Here is a 25,161-nt window from a genome sequence, read left to right on the forward strand (position 1 = left end):
TATACTTTTTCAAATAATTTAAAATGTAGTTTCAATTTTATTATGATTGTCAATAGACGAATATACCTATACGAGTTTTAGATAATTTTAACTTTCAAAATTTTAAGAATATGGTCATAATCTTTAAAACATCAAATAATCTTTTATGTCATTTTTATCTTAAAAAGTAATTTTTTTTAATTTGTTTTAAAACTAATGTAACATATTTAAAAGTGTTTTAAATTGATGATTGCCAAACAATAAATAACTTTTTAATAACAAAACTTATTAGTTAAGTTAGAAGCTATAAGCTCTAAATCTATAAACTATATTTCTCGCCGCAATCTCAAACTAGTTATTAATTTACAACATATTCAACAGCAGAGTCGACTTTTATTGAGCTACATTGATAAAAATAAATTTAAAATATCATATTAAGTTACATGTTTATTAATTTACAAAATATATGGTGAATAAAATATCTCTCTTTATATACATAGATAAGTTTCTGGCTACAAGTATTGAAATATACTACCATAGATAAATCATTTGGGGCTGAAGCTCGTTAATGGAACAAACTGAGATTCAAGCCCCTGCTTATCTAATCATGATTGTGGCACTTTTGTCCGTGAACTTAGGGTGAGTTATCTTTTAGCTCATCAACAGAAATACGATCAAAATTCAAAGGCCACCTTCACATAAGATTCGAGAATCTTTTCCAGCCAATACGTCTTACAAAGCTAGGTTGGAGCCGACAGGAATCATATGATTTATATCCGAAGATGGTTAAAATTTCTATAAAACATGATAAACATATCTAAAAATACCATTTACAGGTTTAAGGAATTTCCATGACAGATCTCAAACAACAGAAAGAAGGTAATAGCAGTGAAGGGTCGGCATTATACTTCTTTTTGTATGTGTCTGTTACGGGCTAAACTCAGAGAATCTGCAAAGGAGTTGCAGGGAAGATGCTGGGAATTGTTGTAGCACGGGGAAGAGAAGTGATAGTTAAATCTGTTAGCAAATGAAGTGCTGCGTTTTGAAAAGAATGAAGTGGACGTGAAGTGGTGTCGTTTAGTTTAATAGAACGGCGTCGTTTGTTGTATTCAGAAATGTAATAATTGTAGAGTCTTTTGATACGCAACATTTTGTGTTTCTTTTATGTACAAAGGCCGTTACAGAGGGAGGAGATGAAAGTCTATAAAAGGAAGGGAAACAACGGAAAGGATATCAAGAACTTAATTCAGAATCAATTCTTCTCTTCATTCTTCTCTCTTTTCTTCATCATTTTCTGGAGATTGACTATCTCCAAATAAGTCACATTTGGGTCCGTAACAGTGTCTTGGTACAATACACAAAATAAAAGAACTGCGTCTGGTACAGTACCTCTTTCACACATGCATATGTAGTGTTTTTCTTTAACACAAGAATTGCGAAGTGTTCCACCAAACCATCCATGGTTCATCCGATCTGTGAGAGTGGCGGCAGGCAGAAACCTATCATATGATAAGACTATAGGACCTGATCGCTTTGAGAATGAAGCCTGACAGAAACCTGTCCCTTAATAGGCTATTGGACCGTATCTCGCTCTGGCTGTTGATACCATCACTACAAAAAAATTGACAAATGTTCATAACTTGCTAGGGATAATTACATTAGAAAGCCTTTCCACCTTGCCAAGTTGGAAGGGCTTTTTAAGCAACCCCTCTCTTTCCGCCATAAATTTAGCGAAACGGGAACCTTTCCCTTCCTTGTCGTTATCTTCTCCTAGTGTCTTGGGCAGATTAGGCAAAGGAGGGGGCTTGGGGGATAGCGATGGCATCAGTGCCCATACAGAGGAAAGGTGTTCATTTGGCTGATCAAGGACTTGCAGAAGTGACCGATCCTGCATATCTGTTAGAAGATAAAGCAAATTCATCAATTACCACAAGCATACTTTCTAGCTCCGGAAACTAAAATGAAGATTGTTGCTATTCATTCAGAAGAGTCTAATCTTGTTATCTCACAACAAAATAAAGACTGCTGTTTTGAATTTCAGTAGAATACAGTTTCAGGTTTTTCTAATTTTCAGTGCCAGAATTCGTTTTGTTATGCTTGTTTAAATTTCAACTGAATAAAAAGTTTTAAATTCTGGTGCCTAAAATACATATCTAGCCAAAAAGCTACCCAATTCTCTGATAAGCTTGAGCTTTTATAATTTGTGAAACTGAATTGGAATTGTCACTTTTTATAATAGAAATGGAACCTTTTTTAAATAACATGGTAATGATAAGAAAATACTGAATCATCTAATTTTCCATGTGGTTGGAAAGGGCCAATAGATCATAACCTTTTGAGAAATTGAATATTGGTTCCAGAGCGGCACATGGAATGCTGAAGTTCAGATGAGGTATAACCGTTCCACCACTATGCCTTGCATTGCTGTATCAACGAAATGTAAAAACTTATCGGCAAACTTTCAGGAACTTATAAATAAATGTACTGTGTATAGCACACTGGGTAAAGTGTTTATATGGCATAATTTGATTTGGAAGACAATTTTAAAATTTGAATCTTACAAATCAAATCTAACCATTTAAGTGATGGAGATAGTGTGCTCTACACACCAACTTAAGAATATAATAACTCATAAATATAACAAGTATGCTTGAAATCTGAATGAAGCTGATGATGATGGAAAAAGTCAAATTTGGACATTATATGGTTTTGTCGAATCATTTGATGCCTACCATTGGTTCCCATCCTAGAGTTTTAAATGATACAGCTAAAAAAAACAAAAAAATCAAGTATGAGAGTAAGCATCACCAACTTTAATGAAGGAAATATAGAATTCATTGGTTTCTGCTTTCCTTTCTTGTTAGCATCTACTTAAAAATCCAGGAATAAAAACCCACCAATCGTACCATATCACAAGTTACAACACAAAAGCATGGAACTGGAACTTAACTTCGTGGGTGCATCAAATTTAAAGCAGGGGGAAAAATTGCACACACCCCCTCCCTTACTCTCTAACTTGCAATATCATATTTACTTCTGCATAGTTTCAGTCACTGTACCTTGTAACAAGCCCGATCATATGACCATCTGAATTGACAACAGCACCACCACTACCACCAGGATGGACAGCAGCTGTTGTTTCAAGCATCACAGGATAGTGTCCCTGTGTGTTTCCTTCTTGATTGAATGGATAGGAGTGAATCTTTGCTTGGACCACTTTTGTAACGACGCCAGAACAAACAGATGGGAAGAAGCCTGATAGGGATTTGAAAGCAGAAACATATGTAAAGTCTTGCCCAACTTTATTTAGAATGAAAAAGGACCTATTCTGGCTTTCATTTAGTTGAATATACAGAGGATATAGAAGAGAAACTAATCCGCACTTAAAACTAAATCTCCAATCTCTAGGCAATGCCACATATTGAGGTGAAGAACTAGTTTGAACAAAATAAATATTACCGTGTTAGGCTCATCATTTTGTTTAATAGTTAAGGTTCAATTTATTAAAGAAAGATTACCAGGATTAGCAATGTCATGCAATTCATTACATAACTCTCTCTTATGTGTAGTAGTAAGAGCACTTCGTCTCTTATGTGTAGTAGTAAGAGTACTTCTAAAGCTTGTAGCCTTGTGCTAAGATATATCAGACTATCAGAATGCCAAACATATGAGAAGGGCTATAAAAGTCTTTTTGTAATGAAATAACAATGAATTAAAAGTTACCTAAGAAAAGATAATTCATCACATGAAAAGAGCAATACATTGAAAAAAGTTCTGTAAGACACATACAAAAGTCCTAGAAATGCAGCAAAGATTAATGTTTAAGATGTCATGTCACCACAATGCAATATGGGATTTCAACCAACCAAAGGCAAAGCAAGTGGGGTGGAGGCCAAAGCTTGATGGACTAGGTTTTGAGTCTATTGAGCCGCAGAATGCCTTTTGGTTGGAGAGGCCTTTTGAAGAGAGGCGGAGGTTTATGGTGTGGTAAGAAAAATGGTCAAAGACAAAATGCCCGGTCCAAACGGTTTTTCTATGGGATTCTTTCAAGCATGTTGGGAGTGTGAAGGAGGATCTAATGAAGGTGTTCCATGAACTGTTCTCAGCTGGAAATTTTGAGAAAAGCCTAAAATTCACATTTATTGCATTGATTCCTAAGAAGATTGGGGCATCAGAGGTAAAGGATTTTAGGCCCAATTAGCCATGTCCATGGGGTATACAAGATCATCTCCAAGGTACTTGCAAATCGCTTGGGGGAGGTCTTGGGGAAGATCATTATGAAACCACAAAATGCATTTGTAAGCGGTAGGCAAATTCTGGACTCAACTTTTATCGCCAATGATTGTCTGGATAGCATATTAAAATATGGCATTATAGAGATCCTATGTAAGCTTGGATATGGAGAAGGCCCACGATCACACAAACTTGGACTTCCTACTGTACTTACTAGGGAGGCACGGATTTGGGGAGAGATGGTGTTCGTGGACCAGATGGTGCATTTCAACGGCGATATTTTTAGTTTTGATAAATGGCAGTCCAGTTGGTTTCTTTAGCAGTTCCCAAGGCCTAAGACAAGGGCATCTGTTGTCCCCACTCCTCTTTGTCATTATTATGGAGGCACTTAGCAAGATGATATCGGCTTTGGTCATGAATGGCTTTATGGCTGGCTTCTCGGTTGGTGATCCCAATAGGGGTTTTATTAACATTTCTCTATTGTTTGCAAATGACACACTAGTATTTTGTGAGGCAGACCAAACCTAGCTACGAGCATTGAAGGCACTTCCACTCTGTTTTGAAGTAGTGTCCGGTTTGAGAGTGAACTTTGATAAATCAGAGTTAGTGCCAGTCGGAAGGGTTAACAACATTCGGCAATTGGCCAACACACTTGGATGTAAGGTTTCCTCTCTTCCTATGGATTACTGGCTGCCTCAAGGGCTATATCAATTTGGGATATAGTGATTGAGAAGATAGAACAAAGATTGGCAAGGTGGAAGAGGTTGTACTTGTATAAAGGTGGTCAAATTACCTTAATTAAGAATACTCTTTCTAATTTACCAACATATTTTTTTGTCTCTATTCCCTATTCCAACTATCGTGACGGCCCGAATTGAAAAACTTCACAGTGATTTCTTATAGAGTGGTGTGAGAGATGAATCCAAATTCCATCTTGTCAATTGAGACAAGGTATGTACTCCAATCTCCTTTGGTGGGTTGGGAATAAGAAATATGAAAATTTTCAATTGGGCCTTACTTGGGAAATGGTTATGGAGATATAATATGGAACTAAATGCCTTATGGAAGTCGGTGGTTGATTACAAATATGGAAGTTTTTGGGGGGCTAGTGTACTAGAGAGGTAAGTGGGGCTTATGGAGTGGGGGTTTGGAAGCACATCAGATAAAGGTAGGGGGTTTTTACTCGCAATACTAAATTTGAGCTAGGAGCGGGATCTAGAATAAAATTTTGGAGTGATATATGGTGTGGAAATAATGCCCTAAAAGACTCATTTCCTTCAGTTTTCTAGGTTATAGGTGACCAAGAAGCTTCAGTGGCAGAACTCATAGTGTTATCAGAGTCCAATGGAACATCACTTTCAGTAGGGACGCACAAGATTGGGATGTTAGCAGCTTCGGGGACTTTTTTAGCCTGTTGAACTTCGCGAAACCAAATAGGCAATGAGCTGACACGTTGTGGTGGGTACCTGCAGGTAAGGGCATATTCTCAATTCAATCCTTCTACAAGTCCCTCACGCACTCACTAAATAATAATTTCCCATGGAGAAGGATTGGCAGAATAAAGAGTCTCCCAAAGTGGCATTCTTTACTTGGAAAGCTTCCCTAGGTAAGATTTTGACAACAGATAATCTGAAGAAGCACATGGTGATTATATAAGATTGGTATTGCATGTGTAAGAAATCCGATGAGACTGTAGATCATATCTTACTACATTGTGAGATTGCTAGAGCATTGTGGAATGAAATGTTTGACTTTTTGGCCAGCTGGACAGATCCAAGAGGTTTTCCACATATCAAAGCCTTGTGGAAGATGGTACCTATCTATATTATGTGGTGCTTGTGGTAGGAGCGTAACGACCGGACATTTAAAGATAAGGAGCGGTCAATAGAGGAACTTAGATCTTTATTTTTTAGAACTTTACTCCTATAAGCCATAGCTGTAAACTTTAATGGCCTAGATATTCATGATTTTCTTGTTTCTGTTGCTGCGACCTAGATAGGTCTTATCTCTTGTATACCTTCTCGTGTACTTGGGGCTATGCCTATCATCAATACAATCATTTACTTATTAAAAAAAAGCAGAGAAATAATGAGAGCAAAGCTATACCACATCTTGGGCCAAATAGTCCATGTCCAAGCACATATGCCCTTGATCCTAAAGATGGGCATTCAAAGTCCATGATGATAGGTGAAAGCTGATCAGGAACATCGTCAAGCTGCAGCAGCGCAACATCCAAAGGCCCTTTACAAACATACACTACTCTAGCATCACACCAAACCCAGGGCTTTGTATGATCCAGGCGAATGCGTATCTTTCTGCGGCCTCCATAAGACTCACTCAATTTATATCCCTCATGCTCATCATCAACAGAGTGATTCACAGTCCCCAGCAAGTTTGGAAGAAAACTCTGATTCTTGTCATTGCCTTTAACTCTATTTTGCTGCAGAGATGCAGATTCCTCAGACAGGAAGGAAAACTTTTCTGATTTGGTTCCACAAGTTGCACTTCCTACAGTAGTTTTACCGAATCTAAGCGGTTCTAACAGGTGGGCATTTGTAAGTATCAGGCCTTGGTTGTTAAGCAGAATTCCAGATGCCCAAACTCCATCATCAATAGTAACAAGACAAATGGCAGTCATTGCCTTCTCAACCGGTAACTGAGAAGGGTAATGAGAATTAAGGTGCTTGTGGACTTGGCCGGAGGACCCATCTAAGTCTTCACCATTAGTGATAAATATTTTTCTGACAGCACTCGAGTTTCCATTGCTATAACAAATCCTTTTTTCTCCATTTGGGGGCACCTTCTGCAATAACTCACTGCAAGCAGCTGCAATGGCTTCCCATGGAATCACCAGCTGTTACCCAGGGCTAACGTTTTGCACCATGAGTTAATTATGAGAAAGTTTAACTATTTGAATGAGAGAAAATTTCTCAAATTTACCTGAACTTCAGCAGAACTGGCCTTTTGCCTTAATGGTTTAATAAGAATACCAATGAGATGTGCATGCTCATCAAAAACTGGACCACCCTCCATTCCTGACAGATTAAAAATTAAAAGTAATGAGGAACCGATATCCATGAATGAGGAATGGGGAATCTAACAAGAGACAAAACGCACCAGGAAGACCTCGTATGTCAGCCATCAGCAATGATCTATTCAATGAACTAGGAGGGTAGCAGTTAGCAATAGATCCCACTGATATACTGATGCAAGCAGCCAAATGATTAAATCAAGCAGAAAAATGAGGTAAAAAATGAAACAATGAGAGAGTGAGGGTTGGAGGAACAAAAACTTTTTATTTTGATAAGTAAAAGCAATTATATTATAAGCACAAGGGGTGCAACCTGAGTACACAAGGATAATTAGACCTCAACAACTGAGTGCCCACAATGTGTATCTAACTCAAATGATCTGCAAGGATAATTACCTGTGATTTCCTCCCAAATAAGTATGGGGTGGTGGATAAGGCCTGGGGTTCGAGTCCCCTTAGGTGCATGTGTAAATTTGACAAGTAAAAAACAATTACGACAACTAGAGGCCATGGACATCATGTTATTTAAACATCTCCTCTGTTCAACAGGGGAGATGAAGAACTTCAACTCAATCTGGAGATAATGGTGCCACATGAAATTATTTCAGCCACCATGCAACAAAAATGAAAGCTAAAAAATTACAACAAAAAAAAATGGTACCATAAGAAAAATAGAGAAGTGAAAAAGACAAAGATGCTTATAGAGGAGAACATCCCTTACTAGATTAAAATGAAGAAAATGCTATCTAACTTACAATTTTACTTACATAACCATACGTGTTAATGTGTCAACTATTGAAAATGATGAAAATTTTAAAGTTTGAAATTTAAAATTTAAATTAAAAAAGAAAATATTGATAAAATGGGATTGCCACTCAGTACGTATAATATTGTGCATAAAATTATACGTACGTGTAGCACTACTCTTAAAATAATGCTAATGCAATAAAGGCAGAAGACGCCTTTTAAACAAATTTGAGATGCTAAAATGTTATTACTTGTCAAAAAAAAAAAAAAAATTGAGATTAAGTTTCAATCCAACATGCTGTTCAAAATGGAAGCTTGTCAAGAAAGTAATTCGAAGTTGTAACACAACATATATTCATGTTTTAAAGAAAACAGTACCTGTTAAAGAAGTGCATAGGAGACAGGACACCAAAAGGAGAACCCACTGACAGAAGGAAATCCCCCCTCTTATTCAAGGATGATATGATGATGTTTGGCACATCCTGCATAACAAGATTTCACTGGTCACTCTCTTCTTCTTCTTCTTCTTCTTCTTCTTCATTTTTTTTTTTTTTGATAAGTACAAAGATTCTATTAAAAAGCACAAAAGGCACAATTTATATAGACAGGAAATGTAAAAGACATACACCTATCAAGGATAAAACAAATACAAAAAAATCATAAAAGTTGAGCCCATTAAAGTCTATAGGAGCCACCCAAAGGAAGAGAGTTGAAGAAAGTTTTGAGTTCTCTAGCATCCATTCACGATCCTAAAAACTCTAACATCCATTTCCAAGTAGCGAGCATAAGAGACAAGGACTATTTTCCACACCGTTGCGATTTGTGGGCTGCCACCTAACCCTCTATAAGAATAGAATAGGTCCAATCTCCGAGATATAAAACAAGGACATGTTTACCATGCAAAATGGCTATTCAATTGAGGAAAGGAATAACAATTCTGGGAATATAAGAAACTGCAACGTATGTAACAGTTATTTCTACTCTAGTTTCATACAATGCATTATGTCAATGATGGAATCACACTATAATCAAATTTCTTAAAACACTCTTATAACAAAATTCTTAATTATTTTGAACTTGATCTCTTTCTTCTTTAAAACAGAAATAACTTTTCTATCCTCCACCCTCCCTCTAAGATTTTAGTTTTAGGTTTTTTTTTTCCTTTATTTATTTTTTATTTTTTCAATTCATGCCAAACAAGAATACCCAACATAACACATCGGATATTAAAAATATTTAAGACGAAAATTTTACAAAAATAAAAGCTTTTTTTTTTATAAGTAAAATTTTACAAAAATAAAAGCTTAAGCCTCGAAAATAACAAGGCGTAAAAAACTAAAACTAGCTCTTTAAAAAACTAAACATAATACTTACAACACTTACAGAAAAAAATGAGTGAAAGAAAAAAGTTGTCATTTCTGAAGTGTCCACCCCACATGGGGTGGCTGTGCCAGTGGGACCCTCTATCCCCTGAGGGTTGCCAAGGTTGCTGCATGAAGGGGGCAAAGGCCTCCTTTCAGGCGAAATCCACTTTACAAGGGATGAATGGTGTTGGCAGGTGGGATCTACCCAGAGAGGGGTGGAGGTCCCTCTTGGCCAACAAGGTTAGCCTGTTAATGGGAGGATGGAAATCATGGGATCCACCTGAGAGGCCTCTCAGGATAGATTTCACTTGAAGGGGGGGCTCTGCTCTTTTTTTCCGTTTTTGCTAAAAGGAAAAGAAATAAATTGTGTGTGAATATTATTGTCAACAATAATCAATACACTTCTTTCAATAGGAAAGGTTTTGGGAGGGAAAGCCATTCCTCATTTGGACCAATAGTATTCCTATGGAATAGTTACCCACAGGAATACATTTTTTTTTTTTTTTATAGGTAAGTTACCAACAGGAATACCAAAGTAACCAAATGAAAAAATAGCACATGATTCAAAACTCTAGTCCGTGTACCAAACATATTATGAGTGAATAAACAAACACTACCAACTAACAGATAAGTAATGCCGGTAAATATTCACTGCATGCGAATTTGACCTTATCGCATATGGTGTGTTAGCAAAGAAGGTGATAACAGAAAGTTTACCTCAGGAGATAAGGAAACTCCAAGAATGGCAATTCTAGTTGTTGACTTTCCAATCAGATTTAAATTGTCTGATCCTCCCACTGCCAAATGGTTCTGACTTCAAGAAAGATTTAGCATCACACTTCATCCGAATCAATTAAAATTTGCTTGCACATAATGATATCTTTTGGCTAGTAATAATTATAGGCTTTTTGTTCAGATTACTGCATCCTCATATGTTAGCAGATCATCAGAATGGGAGATCAAACGTATGTTTATTCAATTTCCAGATTTCTCTTGCAAACAAAAGATTGTAGGCTTATGAACATTTTCTTTTGTTTATAAACTTCAAATTATTAATAGGGATTAGTTTCAAATAAAAATCTAGGGAAAATAATTTATTGAAAACCTTCTCCCCAACTAACCCGTGTCTGAGTAGCATCCATAAAAGGCTGAGGGCCACTGTTTTGTGATGCCAAAGACCAACCAACCTCCCATCCATTATCCAGTGAGCCCAAAGAAGCTTCAGTAATAGACTGAAGAGCAAGAGCGGAAGCAGGGATATCAGCCTGCAAAAGATAAAAATTTGATCAGCATAGAAAGCCATATTGGGTGTGTCAAATGTTTAAGTAGCATAAATTCAATAAACAAGAACTAAAGCTACACATTATAAAGTAACTGACTATAACAGCCAGTGTTACTGATCTTAAGCATTTACCGTGACAATACCATTGTAACATCGTCTTTAAACAATAATGGCCAACAAGATATAGGGAAATAAATGATAACTTAAGATCCCTAATGGCACAAGTTTACAGAGTCCCTTTACAGCTATTCGATAACTTATGCCTCTTTAAGACCAACTAAATAAAAAGAACGAATGAAATGCCTACTAATGTTAGAACTTGTGCGGGAATCCAACAGGGAGCTCCTTTATCCAAATCCTTTGACCCCTTTTCTGAACCCATTTTCCCCTGCCAATCAAATTACATTTAACTTGTCACATTAAAGCCAACAAATCAACCACAACTACTAGTCACTCCCAATAACAAACCATTATTAATTTGTCATATACCTCTACCATAATATCAATCTGAACACCAGGAATCAACTTGGGCTGGCCCTGCGAAGCACAAAAGCCGAATCAAATGCATTAAAAACCGAACGCAAAATAAAAATTAACCAATCATTGATATCTATTATAAATGCTTCAACCTGAGCAATGTTCTCTCTATGTTGCAGTGACAGAAAAGGATCAACAATAGACGCAACAGTCACAACCAATACGGGGCATCGATCATTGTAGCTGCAGAGACGCTTAGCTACCTCAGCATCGTAAAGGTTATCGGGAAGTAACATCCCAGAAGCAGATAGTGTTGTTTTACCGGAACTGCAAGACCCAAATAGACAAGAACTTCAATAACTGCTAAAAAGAAACAACTTGGGAATTGGATGTAGTTGTGATTGAAAGATTGAACTCACTTGTATTGGTGGAAAGCGTGGTTTCTCATCTTTAAGCCTTTTGGGTCCTAAATATCAAGTAATAATTTTGAGAATCATTGTCTAGTACCAACTAGCAACGCAGTAAAATAAAAGGAAAAATGATTGAATGAAGAGAGGGAGAGTGTCAGAGTCGGGGACTTACAGGGCCTTGGACTCTGACCATCACAGCCAAGCTGCGGGCAAATTCGACCATGTCCGGCAAAGCCATGGTGTTGGTGATTTCAGATAAGCTCTTTGGGGGTTATGGATTCGGATCCGAATTTTGAGTCGAACTGTTTGTTTGAGCTCAGTTTTTCTTTCTCCAGATTATATCCAATTTGGAGCCTCGAGATGTATGCGATTTCCGAGGAAAGATGCGCGTTAAGATCAATGTTTCATGCGACGTCGTATTTCGTTGTGGGTCGTTTCTCAATTTCTGTGATATTCGAAACTTAGGGCGGCGTTATGCTCGTAGCCTTATACGCAGTGTCTCCCGTCGTGTCGTATCGTGTCGTGTTATGCTACCCACGCTAGGAAGCATGAAGACAATGAATGCTTCGCTCATACCCACTGCACTTTTTTTCAGCTAAAAACGGTAAAGACTTCTGTGCGAGATACTTGAATTGAGTATTTAATATTACTCATATTTTCTCATCCAAAGCCACTGTATTCCATTCCGAATCAGATACAATAATTTTATCTTTTTTTTCAATCCGAAAATTATTTTAATTCTTAACCAAGAATTACTAAACATTTTGTTCTATTTTTTATACAGCGATTTTAAGGAATGAGTATAATCCCACGGGAATATGTCGATGAAATTGCATTTTAAGGATTTTGAATCCCCTTTTTGGACCATTACGGCAAAACAACAGCTCCAATTCTCAATAATGGTAATTAAAAAAGAACAATAACAACAAGAAGACAATGGCCGACTACAATAATACAATTACAAGCCATTCAGGACGATCGGTCGAACTTTCAAGCTACCATTTCCAAACAAAGTTCGTCATAACTTGATGGATAGGGAACTCCTGCAGACATTTCTGAAAACATTGCAGCCTCAAATCTCCATCTGTATTCCATCATATCTACCAAGTAGAATTAAAATTGAATAGAAGAGGCAAAAAGAAGCTGCCGAAACCCAAAACAAGGAAAAATAAAAAAAGCCTGAAGGCACGAGCCAGCCAGCCAGCCACAGCCATAAATTTGACCAGAGAACATGAAATTTATATTTTATATAGCAAAAGTGAGCAAGAAAACCAAAAACGTTTGTGCACGCAAACACAACAAATTTAATTACAATAATCTCGACTTCCTCCCTATCTTCACCCATCAGTCAATCTCTCACAGTCACAGCTATCAATTGTACTAAAATACCCCTAAAGTTAACACGTGTAGATCAAGGAAGTAGGCTATGTTGTTCCCTGAAAACACTGGCAAGGCAATATATACCTGAAAAATTTTTACACGGGGAAACAATTATCGGTAATTCCACGAGCTTCGCAGCCTCTCTACCTCTCCGTCTCTCTCTCTCTCTCGGTCTCTGGTCAAGTCGTCCGTAACCACACTGCGCCACCTTCATCTCTATCTTCCTCTGGCTCTCTATAACCACAGTAACCACCGATTCCACTAGCGTTTAGAAACCTGTTTCAATATTCTCAGAATTTTGCTTGGAACAGAAGCAATGCCAGCGCAGAAGCGAGCTCTCGATGTGGCGGAGGATGATCTTGTGCAAGACAACCCCAGCAACCACCATGAACCCCCGGAGGACGCAGAGGGTGCGTGTTTTACTTTAGCTTCCCCAAAATCACCTCCCGGAACCACGAAGCACCACAAAAGAGAACCCGTTTGCACACATTTTTGTTCTAAATTTTGACTCTTATTTTGCTTGACGTTGTTCTTCGTTTGCCCAGAATCTGATCGAAGCCCTTCGTCGAGTAACGGGGACAACAAGGACGAGTACGTGCTCTCTTTGTGCTATTCGTCCTGATAGTTTTTTTTCTTCGTAGGGGCGTGTATATTTTTGAGTGAATTATAGAGCTTCATGCTGTGTGAATGCTGGGGTTTGATCTGCGATCTACGTGCTTGTATGCTGCTACTGCTTCTCTGTTGTATTCTACATGTATTTTCTCGAGGAAGTGCTACATGGGTGTTCGATGTGTGATTATTCTGTGTGTTTGAATGGTTATGTTTATGGTTTGTGCCTATGAGATTATCCTGAGATGGGTTTTGCTCTCCTCGCTCTGCTATTGTGAACGATGCCGCGTCGAGTTCGACGAAGGTTAGTGGAGTTTCTGGTTTGGATCGTCTGGGCTGTAGTGACTTTGACTCTTAATGGGTATATATGCATTAGAGTTGGTTGCATGGTAGCCTCTGGGGCAACTTGGTATTGGGATTTTGCCTCTGTGGCGAAATTCTGCACGGGGCTGCTGATCAGGGATCTTGTAATTGTATCCTGGTATTGATTGCATCTGTTCATGTATTTGATCTGACATGATTTACGTAGATTGGTGGAGAAGTTGGTTAAAATGTATACCTTATCATTCAGGACCTCCTTTACTGGTTTTGTTTGCGAGTTAAGGTGATGAAGAATTTTGTAGGGTATGAAGACTCACCCCGCGTGGTGATGCTTATGATGTTTACTTTTCAGTTTTCAAGTTTTGGATGCACGGTATTTTTTGTTTATAGGAGCTGCCATTTTGCTGCCATCCGCTGTTTGTTACAATATACTTAGATTGTTGTCCTGACCATGAATATAATTGGTCTGAGACCTCAGGTGGGTTAAGGGAATCTTTTGCATGTTTAGTTTGATACAGATTCAGTACTGAACAGGGAATTGATAGATGTTTTCCCAAGAACATTATGAGTGATGTCCAAAGGTGTGATAGTCACCCATATGTATCATTTTCATGGTTTTGTTCATGGCTTCCAGCTTATTCTCAGTATAGAAAGAAAAAATAAAATTTGACCGACATGCATATCTCTTGGGATACCAAATAATCTTTTTAACTGTATGATTAACATTCTACGTCTGCTTTTGTAGAAGATGTTGACGCCTCACCTTTATTAATTAGATTAACCTTCTACATCTTGGTTTGACATGTCAAATAATTATAGCATGCAAGTATTTTTCGTTATTGAAAATGTAAACCTCATGGCTTTCCCCTGAAGTCTTTTTTTTTTTTTTTTAATTAATAAGAGAATTTTATTCTAAGTAAATAGTTATAGCCCAAGTACACAGGAAGTATACAAGAAAGAACACCTAAATACAAACTAGTGCAAGAAATATGAGTCAGCGTTTCTCTCAGTAAAATGGAATTCTTACAGTTACCACACTGTTTAAAATCTGGTTACTTTGAGACTGTTGTGTGTTGCCTCTGGAATCTGAAAGAAATTGTTTCATGAAGCTGCAATGTAAGTCTGCATGGCAGTCCTTATTGGTGTATTGGCATGCAGAACTCAACATTTTTTGCTATAATTTGTTAGCATTCAGGTTAGCTACAAGTTTGTCCCAGTGGGGCTTGGGCCCCAAATGTTCTATTTGTGGGAAACACCCATGTTGATAATGTGGTTTAGATTGGCATTTCAGAAAATCCTTTCTTCAAAATTCCATCTTGACAAAAGGGTATTGAAACATATTTTTAAATTCCTTGATTATAAATTAATGACCATATTGTCCCCCAAATATCTTGTTTCCCTAAATATTTTGTTTATACAAAGCTATTAACATGCTTCATGGTCATAGAATCTTAATCATCATCGATTCCTTGCTAAATGTTTTTTGTGGAAGTATGCAAGAACTTGCTTCAATGCGAAGCACTTCAATCTTGCGTCAACTATGGCTTGAACATCATTTCTTTCTATACTTTCTTTCTCCAGTTATTTTTTATGCATTTAATGGTGCATGATAATGATATGACATCTATCTGCATGCTGAAATAGCTGACCACATGACTTGAATCTCACATGGTGCATGGCTTAGTTATTGTACTTTTTTTCCTTTCATGCTGTTTATATATGATGCCTAATTACATGGATTGGTTATATTTAAATACAAGCATTAGAAGAGGTTGTTCCTTTTTTGGTTACTTTGGGTGGTGGGAAGTGGGGTTAAACCACAGGTCAACCATTCTCTTTCTGCAGGGTTTCCAATATCAATTTATATTGCTTATACATCTGCCACTAGGTTTTATAAAACATGCTTGAGTATGAAATGCATAAAAGAATCAACCTATCTATCGATCAGGTTTGAACGGTTAACATTATCTGTCTTGCTTTTTGTTTGCAGGTTTGTTGCAGTGAAGCTGTCAGATATTCGTAAGGAAGTACAATGCCCAATCTGTCTAGGTATATCTTGTGATTTCTTGCTAAATATAAGAAACATTCGCTTCCAAATTTTTTGACTTGCAAAAGAGCGTAATGATTTCTCTGTAATATATCCCAGGAGAAACTTTTATTTTCTGGGATCCAACATGTGCATTACTTTAAGTAAGCAGGATATGATGCTCCTTCTATGGCCATGTGGAAGCTTATTAATTTTACTTTCCAGGGTGTAATGTCTTCCCACTTCTATCTAGATATGGTTATACATATCTGATGTAATATTAAATAAATATAGTTAGATATGTCTGGCAGCATTGTATCAAAGGACGGAGAAGATTACTGTTTCTGAATAGCCATCAATTTCGTCCTTTTGTTTCTTACCAAACTATCGATAATTTGTACCTAGTGTTGCATGCCCTTTTGATTACATCAATATTCTATTTTTGGTGGTCTAGAAGGACCACATAACTTGTGCATTTGACCATTTAAACATTTGGTGAATCCATACTAGTAGAGGCCCATCGTTGAGTATAGCATAGCTGTGAAGGGTGTTGGCTTATAGGGGCCCACGACATCCTGTCCCTATTTCCCTTCATGTCTAAGGGGAGTTTATATTTGATGAACATTTCCTATAGAATTTCATTCAGTAGAACATACGATGTGGCCGTTTCTGGCTTTAATCTTATATATCTCTTAGGGTAGCCTCTATGCTTGATGTAAGATATATGGAGACTCTGTTTTATATTTGATTTCTGTGCCAGAGTCCTTTACTAGAAATTACACTTGTGAGGTTATTTACTCTTTTTTTATAGGTAAGGTTATTTACTTTGTTAATTTCACTTTGAATGCTTGATTCCTCTTTGCCTATGTAAACCTCAAGGAAATCTTATGAAAATGTCACATCCGTGTGCTCTTTCACGTGTTACCGTATTTTTTGCTCTGTCTGTAGACAATGGGTGACTTCCTTTTGGCACTGTAACTGGATTATTATTCCTTAGTTATGTTTTTAGTCTTTATCCATAACTAGCAGTGATATGTGGGTCTTCAAGAGGACCAGGAAGAATTCACTGCAAAGCCATGCTCTTAAGTGAGACCTAAATACTCAGCCTCCGTAGGAGAAAGTATCATTTTACAGAGGTTGTTCATTTATATACATTCAATCAACCGAGCTCAAGTAAGCCGCAAAAGCATATAAAATTTTGGAAGAAAATGAAAACGTTGAGTTATTTTATGTGTAGGGATCATTCGGAAAACTAGGACCGTGATGGAATGCCTGCATCGCTTCTGCAGGGAATGCATTGACAAATCCATGAGGCTGGGGTATGTTATCTAACTCTCTCTCTTGTGTATAAAATTTCATTGGTGATGTTATTTGGGATGATCTTATGAGTTTATGAAAAATTTTTATGTATAAGCTAAAAATGTTTTTCTTGTTTAAATTGATTACTGCAGGAACAATGAATGCCCTGCCTGCCGGACCCATTGTGCCAGTCGTCGTTCCTTGAGAGATGATCCAAACTATGATGCTTTAATTGCAGCTTTGCATCCAGATATTGACAAGTATGAAGAAGAGGTATATTCTATCCAGTAATTACCAGCTCATGTTCAAATTTGATTTTCTGTATTGTTTTCTTATGTGAATTATTCATTATTGGGCATCTGTGCTAGGAACTGGCTTTCCATGAAGAGGAAATGGCTCGCAATAAGCAGGTAAACTTTTCGAATTTCGGCCATGAAGCCTTGTGCCCAGCTACACTTGTCCATTTATTTTGGTTTCATAAGTTCAATTATTATTGTTCCTTGGGGTGATATTAAAAAAAAAAACAAAACAAAACAAAACAAAAGAGGGGGAAAAGAAGACGGCAAAAGCTTTTTCCATGTAAAAAGTCATGGCATTCTCCAGTGATGGATGCCTAGGCTCTAGATGATGAATGCCTTTCATATTTGTACGTGAACTCCTAAAACCATCTGTGTGTTGGGTTTCCACTTCAAATTGTTCACCAGCAGAACTGTTTTTCTTGTTTTTCACTTATTACTTCAAGGTTGTAATATCTAATTGTATTTGGATAGATACAAGCTTCCATAGCCCAAACTTTTCGACGGCAAGCAGAAGCTTTGGGTAAGAAGCGGTCAACAGCTAAAGCCACAGCAGCTGCATTTGTTAGGAGATCACGGGGCTATCGAAATGCTCATCTGAGAGGAAGGAGAAACTATCGAAATGCTGCTGAGAGTCAAGGATCCGATGAGAATGAGGATGCAAATGGTAATGACGGAGGCAAAGATTCATCTTCTGCTGATGAGCTCACAGAAGTCAGACCAAAAAGAAGCAAAAGATGGGGAGGAGCTCGATTTTCTCAGCCTTCTCTGGCAGCTGCAGGAGCTGATGGAGGTGGTGATGAAAATGATTCGGAAGTGAATAAAGAATCTATGGGTGCAACTGCTGGACTTGTTAGCGGCTCAGAAAGGCTTTCCTGGGGCAAAGGTGGCATGCGGAGTCACACACGATATGGCAGTATGGGTGGTGGAAATGGTAAAAATGCACGGAACAGTCGCCCCTCAAAATTGGCTGATTATCTGCGTAACATAGAGAAAAATGATGAGGTAAAGTGTGTATGTTGGCTAGTTTTCTTGGGACTCAACCATGGTAAGGAAATGAGAATTCCCTTTATGGCTTCAACTTGTCATACAGCAGTCACTTAGTTCAACTGCCCTTTTATATTGGTCGAGGTCATGGCATCTTTTTTTTTTTTTTTTTGGTCAAGGGGGGTTACTGTATGCTTCTAGCTCTTGGTTACATTAAACTTATTGGGAAACAATATGTTCCTTATTGTGGAGAATAATAGGTTCTTTGCTATTTCAGTTGACCATCAACCTCATGCTTGTTTCTTTCGATGAACAAATTATACCAAGTTTGGAGAGGCCCTATCTTTGCTGCAGGCCTACCCTGTCAGTGAGACAGCTGTGCCAGGTCTTACTTCTCAACCTTATACCCTGTTTTTCATTTGATTGCACTTCGTCCAATTATATGGCCTTTTGTCACCACTACTGGGACTGTTCTCATGCTTGTTAGTACAGTATGTAGCCATGCGAACTACAACCCAACATGAAGTTGAATTGCACTTGGTAAAAGAATTGCATTCCAAAATCAACCTTTCAACCCCTGCAAGTTCTCCACCGGGAAAGTCCCTTATAATTGATCCAGGCAAAGATGAGTTGCGAATCCTAGGGGAGGGGGAAACTCTGGAAGGACTTGCGACAAACAACCTCGTTCATGGCTATTTGGTAATCACTCCTAGAATATTTATTTACTTGCGATATGCCAACATGAATTAAGCATACGGATTTTGTTTTATGTACGATTGTTATACATATCTTCTGGTTTTTAGTTGGAATACGCATTTGATCCATATGTTTTTATTGCGTTCTTTCAGCTTCTGGCATACAAGAGAAAGTCATGGAACTCTAATCTTGTGATGGCTTTATCATGAAGAAACAAACTTTCTCGTCTTCTGTTTACCAAAGTATGGTATACAGTTATTCTCTCAATGGGGATCTCATCTTATACTCATATAGTTTCATAGTTTCCATGCTCTAGGATGTTCTGTACTACAACAGGAGGAAAAAAAAAAAGAGCCTTTTACGAGGTTGGACAAGAAAAACAGGTTGGAAAGTTAAAAAAAATGGACGAAACAGAAGAGTCCTTGTCATACTTATAAGGTCCATTGCCACATACAGGCACGGATCTACCTGGCTATCTCCATGGTCTCTAAAATGTAGTGTGCATGCTTACATTGTTCTTCCTGGTGCTATTTAATGACCACGTATCAACAGGCTATATAGCTTTCATCATAAGGGGACGGTTTCATCGAATATTGCTTGTTTGATGCACCTGAAACAATATGGGTCCCGTTCGCCTCTCGCACCATTGAGCTGGAGCAATTGTTTTTTCACGTACATTAATGTGTAACGGATTAACGATTCTTTTGTTCCGAGTTAATAGAAGATAACATTTTCGGTTAATTATTATTTAGTCATGAAATAAAACTGAACAAGTATCTTCGTCCTTATTTAAACATTGCTTATATAGTCGTAAATAATATTATATGTATGATCGAGGAGATCGTCACTGAAATTGTTCATAGGCATGAAGATCCGTCAAAGTTTTTACCTTCAACCAAACTGGCTTGGAACCACTGACGACACTTGCAAACCATAACTGGTGTATAATGGTGAAATGACCACGCCCCTATTTAAAAGGCCGATCGATGAGAGCAAATGCATTATTTATTTATTTATTTATTTTAATTTTTTTATACATCTTTAAATATATTTTTTTTAAATATCAATTACCTAATATTCACTTTTTCAATCATTAAATAAAAAATTCAATTTCAATTCTCAACTAACATTTTCCTTCACATCATTACTGTCTTTCTTTAGATAAAAATGTCACGTCAGATAAGGACGTTGTAGGTAGTCATAATTTATAATCTCATATATTTAATCCTGTTGTAAAATAACATTGTAAAATTGTATGACCACCTTGAGCTAGAAGTCAAATGCACAGTGCATAGTGTCAGCATAGTACTGCATAGTAACTGGCATAGTAAATGGCCGACATCGCACAATGTGCATAGTGCCAGCATAGTACTGCATAATAATTAGCATAGTAAATGGCCGACATCGCACAGTGCGCATAGTGTCAGCATAGTACTGCATAGTACTGCATAGTAACTGGCATAGTAAATGGCCGACATCGCACAGTGCATAGTGCCAGCATAGTACTGCATAGTAACTGGCATAGTATATATGCATAGTAGTGCATAGTAACTGGCATAGTTTCCTTTGTACACCTATATATATCGTTGAATTCTTTAAGAAATTCATAAGTTTCATAACTTCTCTGAATTCTATCTCTCTCTCTCTCTCTCTCTCTCTCTCCTTTCGATAGTATTATAACACGTTATCAGCATGAAAGTTCTGACAATCTTGAAGCTAATAGTCCTCTACTTCAAGTAAGTTTTTCAATATATTTTTATATTCTTGATTTATATATGTAAAAAATGTCAAATCTTACAAAATTAGAATTCGTTGCTCTTGACATTTCTGGGAAAAATTATTTATCTTGGATCCTTGATGCTGAGATCCATCTGGATGCGATGAACCTGGGAGATACAATTAAAGAAGGAAATCAAGGGTCCCTGCAGGACCGTGCTAAGGCAATGATTTTCCTTCGGCACCATCTTCATGAAGAATTAAAAACTGAGTATTTAACGGTGAAAGATCCACTTATTTTGTGGAATGATTTAAGGGAGAGATATGAACACCAGAAAACTGTAATCCTCCCAAAAGCTCGTCATGATTGGATGCACCTGAGGTTGCAAGACTTCAAGAGTGTTAGTGAGTATAACTCTACACTCTTTAAAATTAGCTCGCTATTGAAATAATGTGATGAAAAAGTCACTGATGATGACTTGTTAGAGAAGACATATACTACTTTTCATGCCTCGAATGTGCTCCTGCAGCAGCAGTATCGAGAGCGAAAGTTCAAGAAATATTCTGAACTTATATCTTGTCTTCTATTAGCTGAGCAAAATAATGAGCTTTTATTAAGAAATCACCAGTCACGTCCTAGTGGTTCTATATCATTTCCTGAAGTGAATGGTATTAGATTTACATCATTCCCAGAAGCGAATGGTGCATCTTTTCAAAGAAAAAGAGGACGTGGACGTGGTAAGAAAAACTATAAAAGTGGAGGTCCTAGAAGTGACCACACTAAAAGGGATAATAATAGATATACACCGTACCACCAGAAGTGGTTCAACTCAGAGAAGGGCAAAGGTCCTCAAAACAAATTTTTAAAGAAAGATGAAGATGGATGCCATAGATGTGGTATGAATGGACATTGGGCTCGTACCTGTCGTACAGCCAAGCACTTGGTTGACTTATACCAATCTTCTATAAAAGAAAAAACAAAGAAATTTGAAACAAATTTTGTTGAACCATCATATGCTTTAAATTCTATAAATGGAGAAGATATTACAAGTCTTGATATTTCTGATTTCTTTGAGGATTCTAGTGGTAGAGTTGATCATGAAAGTGTTCATTTTTAATTAATGTATTTCCTTTATCTTATTATAAAATATTTTTATATTCTGCAATGTTTTGTAGTAATGAAAGTTTTATTTATTCTTTTATACTTGTTATAAATTATTGATGATATGATTTATCTGAGAATGGAAATGGAGCATCCCTGAAGGATCGCCCTAAATCAATAATTTTATTGAGTATCTCATATGAGTGATACTTGTACCAAAAACTCATTATGATTTATGCACCTGAAGTTGCATAATTGAAATTGTGGAAAGAATATATATTTGAATGAACGTCTCGAATGTGCTGATGAAATAGCAATATTGAGTATGCTCCTGAAGTAGTAATATGAAATGCAAACGTTCACAATATATTCTAAATTTGTGTCAGGTATTTCAGTGACTGAGCAAAATAATGAGTTTTTTATAAGAATCATTAATTACGTCTTACTAGATCTATATCATTCCCTGAAGTGAATGATAATGAATTTATATCATTCTATTTCCTGAAGTAAAAAGAATGATGCGTTTCATTCAAAGAAACTAAGAGATTGGACGTGATAATGAATATCTTTTTGGGCCAGAAGCTCGTATTGGAAAAGCTGTAAGCTTTCTCTCTGAGATGATATTATACAAATTATTGAATCAAATATTATGATGCATCAAAAGATGATATGATTCAAAATATTTGTATCTTTTCATGGTTATCTTGATCATCCAAAATCAATTATGATAAGTCGAATGATTTTCATATGGACGTCCATAAAAGAACCAGAAGATTCTTTTACTATAAAGTCTTACCACCAGAAGTGAAAAGAAAAATTTGCTTGAAGCAAATAAGATGAAATTATTCAACATTATCTTGATTATCATATGTGAACCAGAAGTTCAGATGATAATTAAATTTTGGATGCAATAAGATAAAAATGTCTCATATTCTAACTGCTAAAATCCCAGCGAGGATTGAAGTCCCTGTAGGACAATTAAGAAATTCAGCAGTCTAAAAACATGTATAAAGGCATGTGAGACTTATCGATACAAAAGATAGAGTATCTCAAAAGAGAAAGACACAAATAATTTGGTGCTCCTGAAGAGGCCATACCCACAAAACAAGCAATAAAGTCCATCCAAATTCTTTGTATAAAATTCTCCTATATAAACTCTTGAAGAGGTTTTTCATGAAAATGTCTTCCCTTGAAGGTACCTGAAAATAACGATATCTCGAATAATGGAGAAATTATGGATAGAAATAAAATCGTTGTCGACAACGTATTTCCATATGAGATGGCAATTGACATTACCAGAAATAATGGAGAAAGTGAATCAAGAACCGTCGAAGAAGACCAACGTAAAATATTGGCCAATATTTGAAAGAAACAATTCCTGCAGAATTGATTCACTAGTAAAATATGATGCATCGGGACTTATAGTCCAAACACCTAAAGAGGTGATGCTTGTTGAATGTCAGTGGGTATTTATGGAAAGGAAATAAAAATGTGATATATAAATCACGAGTCAGTTTCTCAATTCCTGCAGAATTGATATCACTAAGTAAAATGTGATAAATATGGACTTGAAGTCCAAACACAAATGAAACAATATTGATATGATTTTAAAGTGGTTAAATCATATTAAGATTTTTATTAGCTTGAAAGTTATCGAGAGTTTGGATATGCATGATTAACTGCATATTTATATGGATCATTGGATCATGATATATATATGAAAATCCCTGAAGGATAGGAAATGTCTGAAGCTTCTAATATGAATACATCTGGAAATATGTATTCTATCAAGTTTCAAAGATCCTTATATAATCTAAAGCAATCCAAACACAAATGAAAACAAGTTATTATTGCAGTTTATATATATGATTTAAATGTCATTGAGACTCCAGAAGAGCTCATAAAAACTGCACATATTTGAAATATAAATCTGAAACCCTTGCGGCTTCAAGGGGAAGATGGATGATGTTATTAGTCATGAAATACCATCTTTAATACAATTAGTATTTCAGATTCATATTATGGGTTTGATATGAAATGTGCATTATTAAAGAAGAAATAAAGCACACAGAACATTTACCAAAAGATAGAAACACAAATATGAATATTTGTGAAATATTATTTTATTATCTTGAAACAAGAATTACAGAAATTTAAGGCACTTTGCCTCATTCTTCAAATGCTCTTGTTCTTCAAGAATCTGCATGGCATCCCTATCTAAAGCGGTGGGCAATCGAAAAGAAGACTTAAGCAAGGATTTTAAATTCCTATTCTCTTGCTTTATTGATTCTATCTTCATGTTGGACTCCAGAAGAAGTCGCTGAAGTATAGCAATATTCTCATGGAGATCGTTAACTCCACAAGTTCTGGATTGCAGTCGCTGAGAAAATGCGACAATGGATGATGAGTATCGGGTACCAAGACTCACAAGCTCATAGATAGCTTCATTATCTGCCCTACGAGTCAGATCATTATATTGCATGATAGCACCTGTGGTAGAAACAGGAACAACTGATGAACGAGGTGCAGAGTACCTCATATATTGGCTATGAGAAGATCGCTAAGCCATTGCAGAGTAAAAATGCAGAAAGAGATTGCAGAGTAAAAATGCAGTATGATTACAGAAAAGTGAAGAAGATGAGATGTGAATGAAAATGAGCTGAATATCTCTTTTATAGAGAAAATTATGATACAACATCTCTCGTGAAGCAAGAGAAAAGAGACGAAATATAGCTTCATAGCTCTGCGGCGCTTGACAGCACGTCTGACAGCTGCGATGCCTAACAGCACGCCTGACACCTATAGAGGAGTTGAAAATCCGCGGTGCTTGTCTGATCTTAAAAGGCTGGCCACCGTTTTTATTAAAAAATGAGGTTAGCGGTTTAATGTTGATGAATTCTCCACTAACTGTGTTATTTACAAGAACTCCAGAAGAGTACAACTCCAGAAGAGTACAACTCCAGAAGAGTAGTGATGAGCAGAAAGATCCAGTTGTGATTATTTTATCAACATGGATCAAGTCCACAGTTAGTTGGATGTACAGATGCGAGTTATCTTTCAGATACACACAAGAAGATCATTGCAATTCATGAGAAGAAAGTTGAAATTGATATCAAGAAGGTACGGTCAAGTGATAATCTGGCAGATTTATTCACAAAAGCATTACCAACTGCAACATTTAAGAAGATTATACAGAACATTGGAAT

At 36.8% G+C, this 25,161-nt stretch overlaps 2 protein-coding genes across 4 annotated transcripts; one reads left to right on the plus strand and one right to left on the minus strand.

Annotated features, from left to right (window-relative positions):
• Positions 1-1,220: 1,220 nt before the first annotated feature.
• On the minus strand, positions 1,221-12,180 carry LOC122277653 (glyoxysomal processing protease, glyoxysomal). Its single transcript, XM_043087739.1, has 14 exons — positions 11,696-12,180; positions 11,533-11,579; positions 11,266-11,440; positions 11,126-11,173; positions 10,944-11,024; positions 10,476-10,619; positions 10,072-10,164; positions 8,369-8,472; positions 7,330-7,415; positions 7,153-7,247; positions 6,319-7,066; positions 3,039-3,234; positions 2,312-2,403; positions 1,221-1,875 (listed from the first exon to the last, which is right to left on the minus strand). The coding sequence occupies exons 1-14, from the start codon at positions 11,759-11,761 to the stop codon at positions 1,613-1,615; spliced, it is 2,238 nt and encodes a 745-aa protein (XP_042943673.1). The 5' UTR covers positions 11,762-12,180; the 3' UTR covers positions 1,221-1,612.
• An 814-nt stretch (positions 12,181-12,994) lies between these two features.
• LOC122277654 (putative E3 ubiquitin-protein ligase RING1a) lies at positions 12,995-19,878 on the plus strand. 3 transcript variants are annotated; one of them, XM_043087740.1, is made up of 10 exons: positions 12,995-13,313; positions 13,449-13,494; positions 15,824-15,882; positions 17,097-17,178; positions 17,311-17,431; positions 17,527-17,568; positions 17,929-18,459; positions 18,719-18,826; positions 18,934-19,140; positions 19,290-19,878. In XM_043087740.1, exons 1-10 carry the CDS (start codon positions 13,220-13,222, stop codon positions 19,344-19,346), a joined length of 1,347 nt encoding a protein of 448 aa, XP_042943674.1. In that variant the 5' UTR covers positions 12,995-13,219; the 3' UTR covers positions 19,347-19,878. The 3 variants fall into 3 exon arrangements, with proteins under 3 accessions (XP_042943674.1, XP_042943676.1, XP_042943675.1); XM_043087742.1 differs by lacking the exon at positions 12,995-13,313 and adding an exon at positions 16,889-16,995; XM_043087741.1 differs by lacking the exons at positions 12,995-13,313; positions 13,449-13,494 and adding an exon at positions 13,568-13,816.
• The last annotated feature ends 5,283 nt before the right edge of the window (positions 19,879-25,161 follow it).

The sequence above is a fragment of the Carya illinoinensis genome, chromosome 9 (genome assembly GCF_018687715.1).
Source record: "Carya illinoinensis cultivar Pawnee chromosome 9, C.illinoinensisPawnee_v1, whole genome shotgun sequence".
NCBI lineage: Eukaryota > Viridiplantae > Streptophyta > Magnoliopsida > Fagales > Juglandaceae > Carya > Carya illinoinensis.